The following is an 8,188-nucleotide window of genomic DNA, read 5'->3' on the forward strand; positions in this document are numbered from 1 at the left end:
CCTGAGCCGTGGGGGCTGCCTCTGTGTTTTTGGTTTATGGGAGTGTGGCCTGTGGGGGTGGACCTGCCAACTGGTGAGGGTTTCTCTGATGGGCGCTTCAGCAGCCCTCCGGTTCCCAGAGATCCTTCAGGAATGTCCTGTTGTTTCTGCCCTGCTCTGCGGCTGAACCCAGGGAGGGGGAGGCTTTGTTCTGTGTCCTGACCTTGAGGTGGGGTGGAGGGGCCTGGGACCCCTTCTTGGGGTTTTAACTTGTGTGGGTTAGGATGTGCTCCTCGCCCTGCTGGTTGGCAGTTCTTCAGAGGTGGCGGCCTCCCCACCGCCCGTGGGTGCTGCCAAGCCTCCACCTTCTGCCTCCTCTAAACCAGCGGTCCCCAACCTGTTTGGCACCAGGGGCCAGCTTCATAGAAGACAATTTTTCCAGACGGGGGTGGAGTGGAGATGGTTTTGGGATAATTCAAATGCATTACATGTATTGTGCACTTTATTTCTACTGTTAACATCAGCTCCATCTCACATCATCAGGCATTAGATCCCAGAGGTTGGGGAGCCCTGCTCTAAGGAATTTAGTACCTGTCTGTGGGGTGAGGTCGTCCCCTCATGCCCAGTATCTGCAGTTTTTCTGGCCCCAACCTTCCCACTGTGTTACCACTGGTTTTCAAGTTCCCTTTTATTTGGGGGCCTCAGGGCAGCTCTGTTCTCTTACTAGCGGAGGCCTGGAGCTGGGATCCAGATCTCTAGGGCCAGCGGTGGGCTTTTGGTATCTGCAAGCTCAGTGCTGGGGGATGGGGGGCTGGCTGTGGCATGGGGAGGGGGTGGGAACCTTGGAGTCTCAGGTGAGCCCTAGCCCTGAAACAGCGAGGATGGTCACAGTCCCACTGACCCAAGGTGACCCGAGTCCTGGCTGGACGCAGCCCTGTGACCTGCACAGACACCTCGAGATGGGCATTAGCTCCACTCCTGTCACAGGTGAGAAAACTGAGGCTCCCAGTGCTGGAGTCTCAGGAATTAAACTGGGTCTGATTGACTTTGGAGCTCAGGGTCTGAGGGCCTTTCTAGACCAGCAGCTGGAGACCCACTTGAGGCTGGGGTGGGGTTGGTGTAAACTCGATAGCGAGCCCACCATGGCCTCACAGATGAAACATCAAACTCAAGGGGAGGGAAACCGAGGCCCAGAGAGGCTGCCTCTGGGCTGGCTCGAGAGGAAGTCCTCCAGCACTGGGGCTCCTGGCAGGCTCCCCTTGAACAGAGGGGAGACAGGCCTTGCTAGGCAACGGATGCCATTTCCTGCCCTGGTGCAGTGGCCATCCTGGCCCCTTAGAGACCCTTCCATTCAGCCTCCCTCTTTCCTGAAACTTTGTTTAGATAAGATCCCTCTGTACTCACCGCTGCCCTGAGCCCCCTGCAGGACCCGTTCTCCCTGGAGCAGCGGCCTTGCCCTGTCCAGTACAGTCCTTCCACGAAGGCTCTGGGCACGGGCCTCCTGCCTGTGCTTGTCCCCCTCCCTTCTGGTGACACCTGCCTCACTTGGCTGCAACTGTTTGGGTCATGGTGTCCCTTCCAGTGCCCACAGATCCTGTCTCTCCCTGGGGCCTCATCCCGCCCACAGCTCCCCACTCTGACTACACCCTGAGTCTCAGCACGTGTCCACTTAGTGCCCAACAGGCTGCTGGCTGGGCCCCCCTCCTTGCCTGTGATGCCCTGGCCTTGCGCTGCTGCCTCCTCACCCAGCAGGCCTTTGGGCTCCCGCACCTCTCCAGTCTGCCTCGGTCCCTCCACTGGCTGCAGGTCACCACCACATTTAACCTGCTTAAGAAGAAGGCTACTCTTCTCCACCTAACAGCCCTGCAGTTTTAGAACTACATTGGATCCCTGACTTAGCGACTGCACACACATTGCTGCCTGAAAGCCTTCTGCTGGGGTCATTTCTCAGAAGGGACCCCAGCCCTCACGTGGGACCACCCTCGGAGTCTTGCTCTGGCCAAGGTCTTGCTGGGCCGTCCGCCTGGCTGCCCTCCCTGGTCTGCGGGTCTCCCAGGCACCCGGACTGAGGCAGCCCTGGGCAGTGCCCACGTCACAGCTTTTCTCCCATCATGAACCTGCCCGTGGCCACCTGCCTTAGCCCTGGGAGTGGTGGTGGTTCCCTCAACACAGGCAGGTCCCTCCACTGCTTGGTCTGGCATGGACATCAAACAAGGATTTGAGGAATAAGCAAGTCCAGACCCTCTGCTGGTCGTGGGGAGGGTCCCTCTGCTCCAGCTGGTCTTACCGGTGCCTTTGTCCTAGAGGACACAGGTGTGTCCCTCGCAACTGGGAGGTAGGGGTGGGGCCAGCACATAGTGGGTGAGGGCAGGGCTGCTGCTAGGCCCCCAGGGTGGGCGCATCAGAGACCCCACCCCAGCCCCAGGAGGCTGCTCTGATTGCTGGCCAAGTAGGGGGCTGAAGAACCTGTGTGTGCCAGACACACCGGGTGAAAAGCCCCCTCACCCATGGGCTGCATCCTGGGGCTCCCCCCAATCCCCACTGCCAGGCCCCTGGAGCACATGCCCTCCTCTGGTCAGCTAACAGACCAGCAGACTGGTCCCTGCAGATCTTAAGCTGGGGACCCCTTGCAGTCTAGCGGGGGCCGGGTGGCAGTGGGTTACTCACTGTTGACGACCGCGGTTGCGAGGATGGATGCCATGCCAGCCTGCTGGGGCAGGAGCTGGATGTCGGGGTGGGAGGGGGCTGGGCTCTCAGGCTCCGCTGGCTCCTTCTTCACAGGGTGGCTGGGGTTGCTGGGGGGCTTGGCCACCAGGAGCACTTTCAGCTGTCCACCTGCAGGCACCGGCCTGGTGAGCCTGCACCAGAGGGCTTCATCTGCGGGGGAGGGCAGCTGTGACGTGGCAGCCCGCAGCTCCAGGCCACAACAGCCGTGCCTCTGCAAAGACCTCCCTCCACCGCCCCAATCTTATCCTCCTGAGCGCCTCTGCGCGGCCCCATCTTAGACACCTGGGTTCCACAGCTGGGCATGGGGACCGGAGAGAAGCCACACCAGGTGGGCAGCTGTGGCCGGCTGGTTTCCATGGTGCCCCCTGCCTCCTTGGGGTTCCTGAGTGGTCCCCCAGGGTGTGCCTGCTCTTTTGGGCCTCCCTGCGCCAGCCTGTCTGAGTGGGAGGGCCCTTTTCCAGGAGAGAGGAGCCAAGCAGACCGGAGCAGCCCGGAGGGCTGGGTAGCCACTCACCAAGCCCTGGAAAGGCCTCACAGCTTGGCCGGCACGGCTGTTTCCACAGCAGCCTGCAGGGGGCAGCCGCGGCTAACAGGACTCAGTCCAGCTCAGAGGCTGCCAGGAGCCTGCCTTCCCTAAGAGGCAAGGCCCCAGGCCACCTTATGAGAGCATTCAGCACCCCAGGGACCCTTATCCTACCCGGGCAGATGGGCCCTGCTGACCAGGCAAGGCAGTGCTAACCAGGCCGTTTCCCAGTCAGGTGTCCAGGCCCCTAGCTGGTCACCTGCTGCCAACCCAGGCCCTCCAGTGCTCTTTGGGCCCTTAAGAGTACCCTCAAGCAGGGAGGAGGGGTGGGGGTCCTCTGGAGAGGAGTACATGTGGCCATGTTAGCCAGGTCCATGGGGTCACCACAGGCAGAGGGAAAGCTCAGGTCCCTGGGTGCTCCTGGGGACCCCACATGGGGAGGGGCTCGGGTGGGTGTTGGAGCAGCAGCCCAGCCTGGTCCCCTCTTGCCCCCAGGACACTTAATTCATTGCACTCAGGCGATGGTGAGGGGGACACCCCCAGAACATTCTACCGAAGTGGAGCCCCTGTCGGGGAAGGAGGTGGGTTTCCTGTGGTCAGCAGGCACATGGCCCTTCCAGGTGGCCACGCTGTGGTGGATGGCCCTTGCTCGGGTGTAGAACTTGTCACGAGTCCGTCCTCCCACCCACCCTGGGACCAGAGCCTCCATCTGTAATGGGAGGTCCCCCGCCTTGATGCCCAGATCGTCACACGCTGGGAAGGCTGGTCTGGGCAGACCAGGGCAGGCAGGACCAGGACACCAGGGGTGCCAAGGACCCAGCCTGCCCCCCTCCCTCGAGAACCACTCCTGGATGGCACAGGAGGGGCATGGGGGTGAGTGCTTTCCTTGTCCTCACAAGACAGAGGCCCCACATGGACCTGCTGGCCCTTGCCAGACCTGGCAGCCCACCAGGCCTGGTTCCGCTGCTGCCCTGGTGGTCTCCCAGAGGTCCTGAGGGCAGTCCTGGCCTCACTGGGGGGCTGCTCCCCCATGCCCGGGCAGATGTCTGTCCAGTCCCAGACTGACATTGATCGGGGCATGGCAGCAGTGGCCCAGGCAGGCTGGTTTGCCTTTAAGGGCTGCCCCAGGAAAAGCATGACCCCCCTCCTCCGGAAGCCGTGAGGGAAGCACCAGGATACCAACCCTTCCGGTAGATCTCCGCGTTGGCCTCAGCCTCGGCCAGGGGCTGGGGCAGTGTCCTCAGCCAGCAGGCCTCGTCCTCCAGCAGCAGGGTCAGGGCCGGGCTCTGGGGGCAGGAAGAGGGGTCAGCAAGCACTCAGTCATGCTCCCGGACACAGCAGAAAAAGAGGTAGACCAGGAGCGTTCTTCAGGGACCACGTGGGCAGAAGCCTGAGAGTTCACCCCATGGGTGTGCCGAGCACCGTGCTGGCAACAGGCACACTGCAGGGAGCCAGCGCCTTCCACAGGTCAGGCGCTGGGTTCACTGAGGAGCTGAGGCCCAGAGAGGTCGAGCAGCTCACCCAAGGTTGCACAGACAGACCGCCATTCGCTCCAGCCGCCCCCTCCCGAGTGGGCTGCTACCCCAGGCGCAGGCTGCTGGCGCGAGTGAGCAGGGGACTGGCCTGGAAGAGATGGCATCATCCCAGCCCTGGGGCACGCCGGTGCACCTCTGTCCAGTCCATTCTGGGGCTGGTAGGTGGCGGACATGTGAGGAACCTCTGCCTGGGCCCAGGAGCCCCACAAGGTCCCCGGGCAGCAAGACGTCCCCCTGCCTTGCTGGCTGAGCACCCAACCTCCCCGCGGCTCCCAGAGCATGGTCAGCCCCTTGCCCCCACCTTGCTGGTTGCACCCTCCTCCCACCTCACAGGTGAGGGAAGGGAAGGGAGGCAGCTCACTCCCCCAGTGGCCTGGGCTGAGAGTCCGGCCTTTGAAGCGCCCAGCGGGGAGCAATGCAGTACAGACCTCACCCTGCTTGGCCCCAGGAGGTTGGAGTGACCACTGCCGCCCGTCAGGCTGCAGCCCCAGGGCTGGGTGGGTTCTGGACTGCTCCTCTCCAGTGGGACGGCCAAGCTCAGCCCCTGGGCGCCGTGTGCAAACTGTTGAGCTAACTGTAAGACCGTGTTACCTGCTGCCCCCTGGACGGGGACGTTTGTGCACCCTGAGGCACCTGTGGCAGTTGGCCAGGATGCTATGTGGTGGGATGTCTGGGGCAAGTAGCACTTGGAGGGGTCCTCTGATGGGTTGTGGGCACCAGCATGCCTGGTCCTAGCCCATGGCTTTATTAGGCTTTGCCTGCAGGGACCACATGGGCTCCAGAGCTGGTTACCAGGGTGCAGTCCAGACTCCCTGACTGGGAGACTTGGGAGGGCACTGGCCCTCAATGCACAGCGGCCTCACCGCACTCCTCTGCGCCTTGCCCTCATCCTGTGTTGGGCTTAGGCAGCCCGGCCAGTGGACTAGCTGCAACGCTCAGTCGTGGAACAGTCGAGTGGAGAATAGTCGGCCAGTGGGTCACAGGAGTGGAGCTGGCCAGCGCCATGCCCACCCTGCCTGGGCCCCAGCATCTCTGCAGATGGCGATGCCTGGAGCCTGCATGCCCCATCGACCGACCTTGTGCTGCGCCTGCTCTTGGGGTGGGTCACGTCCCTCTCTGTGACTTGGTTTCCCCTGGGGTACCGGGTAGTCACCGTCGGTGTGGAGCCCCCCTCACTTTGGACAACGCCTGCCTGGCAAGTGAAGAACAGGAGCAGGGCCATCCTTGCTCATCCATTCCCTCTGGCTGGCAGGACACAGTGGGCAGGGGCTGTGCCTCTGGGCCCAGGAGGCCACCAGGCCGTCAACCACCAGATATCAGCTGGAGGCAACGGGTGCCACCAAGGAGCTGGCTTTTGAGGGCCAGCCGCAGAGCCAGGAGTCTCCCCACTGGGAGGTTTTTGCCGCCCATAGCTGGGGACAGGCTGGGGCCAAAGCGGAGCGGGCGCAGCAGCGAGTGGCCAGCGGCTCCCACATCCCGGCTGGCCCGACCTGGGCTGGCAGCTCGCAGAGGCGGGGGCCTCTCCGAGTCTCTAATGAATATTAATGAGTGGAGGAGGGAGAAAAAAATTAATCTGCCTGATCCTCTGATGGGTGCTGCGGTAACGATATGAAATCTAATTATTCGTCCCAATATTTCTAAACCCTCAAACTGAGACTGACAGCCTCCCGGTCGGTTTAGTGCTTATCACTCCCGGGAGCGGCGTGTTTGCGGCATGATAAAAGCACAGCCCTGCTGACGCTGCAGAACCCCCGATTCTCCACGTCCGTCCACGCGGAGGGCAGGAGGCAGCGCCATGTTCCTGGGGGCTCTGTGTCTCCTGCCAGGAGCGGCCCCTTGCCTGGTGGCTGCCCTGGACTGGCTGGGCGCCCATGAGGGTGGGCGAGGGGTAGGGGACATGGGGACCCCATGCCTGAATCCCAAGAGGGAGAGGGGCCAGGAGATCCAGGGTTAGAACCCTTCCCTCTCATTCCCTTGGCCCTTAATACTCTGTGGGAGCCTGGCCCCCACTTACATGGGCAAGGCTGAGCCCATTACCCCTGGCCTGCCCTCCTGCGCTTGGACCCTAGGGGTGCAGGCACCAGCACCCCGCCACAGTTCCAGGGAAGGGAGCATGCCTCTACCCACCCTGTCCTGGGAGCTGCAGCCTGCCCCTGACCCAGCCCTGGGCGGTGAGGACAGATTTCAGTCTCTGCCCTCCCTGCTGTGAAGGGCCGGACATGGTTCGAGCTGCCCTATTCTATCTTTTCTTCTCCCCTCTGCCCCCACCCTAATTCCAGGCAGCCTTGGGACAGAGCCCTTTTCTCTGGTGGTTGAAGGTCCTGTGGGCAGCATGGTGTGAGCCTGGCCCTTCTGCCAAAACTATCAGAGACTGGCTGCCTCCCCTCCCTGGGCTCCCCCAGGCTCACTGCTGGGTTTGGGTCTAGCTCGCTCTGGACAGGCTAGGTCCAGAGCGAGCAAGAAGCTTGGTTTTCCACCCTGCCTTAGCTGTGGGGGTTGCTTGGTCCCTTCGTGACTAGGCCTCCCCACCCAGCCCAGGGATAGCGGGCGGCTCCTTTAAATTCTCTGGGTGCATCTGAGAACCCTCCTTGTTCCCCCAACAAAGAGGTCAGTGTCTGGGTTCTGTGCCCACTGATAACCATCAGAAACCCTATCTCTACCGCATCCGCTGTGACAGCCATATCTCAGGCTGTTCCCAAACCTGCCTTGCGTCCGTGAAGCAGCGTCCAGGGGCGGCGGGGTCCTGGCTCAGGGAGCCAGACGGCCCGCGAAAGGCCTCCCAGGGCACTGCGGGTAGGCTCACGGGAGGTGAGGGGAGCAGGCTGTGGTGGGCTCTGATCAGGCTGCACCCCTGTCTTGTCAGTCTGTCCCACTCACCATTGCCAGAGGCATCCCCACCCATGGGGCAGCTCAGGTGTGTCAGGCGAGAGAAGCCCAAGGGACCCACCGTGTGCCATGCCCAGGCTGGGCATCTTCCCTTAGGGATCATTCCCTATGGCAACCGCAGGAAGAGGGGCCTCACCAGGAGGGCCGTGGTCCGGTGCGCTGCAGCACCCCACCCTCTGGCCAGGGCTCGTCCTGCTGAAAGTTTGGCTCTGCCCGGCCATGACCACTGATGACAACCTTTGGGGGAGGTCCTGTGGGGAGAGCCGCTCAGGGCCTGTGGTGCCTGAAGGCCCAGCCCCATCTGCGTGGAGCCAGCTGACCTCGTGTCAGCCTCATGGGCAGGGGCTGCCTACCCAGACCTGCTGCTCCTCCAGAGGGTCCGTCCTGCCTCTCACTGACGTCACAGTGGCCTTGCAGATAAAGTGGATGAGCTCTGGGAGGGCAGCTGGACAGATAGATGGATGGGCCAGGTTAGTGCAGGCCTGCTGGTTCGCTCGTCCAGCCACCATCCATCTCCCCTTTCATGTGTTTACATAGC

At 62.5% G+C, this 8,188-nt stretch overlaps 1 protein-coding gene across 1 annotated transcript in view; it reads right to left on the reverse strand.

The window, feature by feature from the left end:
• Positions 1–8,188, reverse strand: part of ZFPM1 (zinc finger protein, FOG family member 1) — a 38,140-nt gene that overhangs the window by 3,833 nt on the left and 26,119 nt on the right. Inside the window, exons 4-5 of the mRNA XM_010844001.1 lie at positions 4,413–4,515; positions 2,647–2,856 (exon numbers count right to left, since the gene is read on the reverse strand). Of these exons, the coding sequence (XP_010842303.1) occupies positions 2,647–2,856; positions 4,413–4,515 (313 nt within the window). The remainder of the gene's footprint in view (positions 1–2,646; positions 2,857–4,412; positions 4,516–8,188) is intronic.

The sequence above is a fragment of the Bison bison genome, unplaced genomic scaffold (assembly GCF_000754665.1).
Source record: "Bison bison bison isolate TAMUID 2011002044 unplaced genomic scaffold, Bison_UMD1.0 scf7180017864192, whole genome shotgun sequence".
Classification (NCBI taxonomy): Eukaryota; Metazoa; Chordata; class Mammalia; order Artiodactyla; family Bovidae; genus Bison; species Bison bison.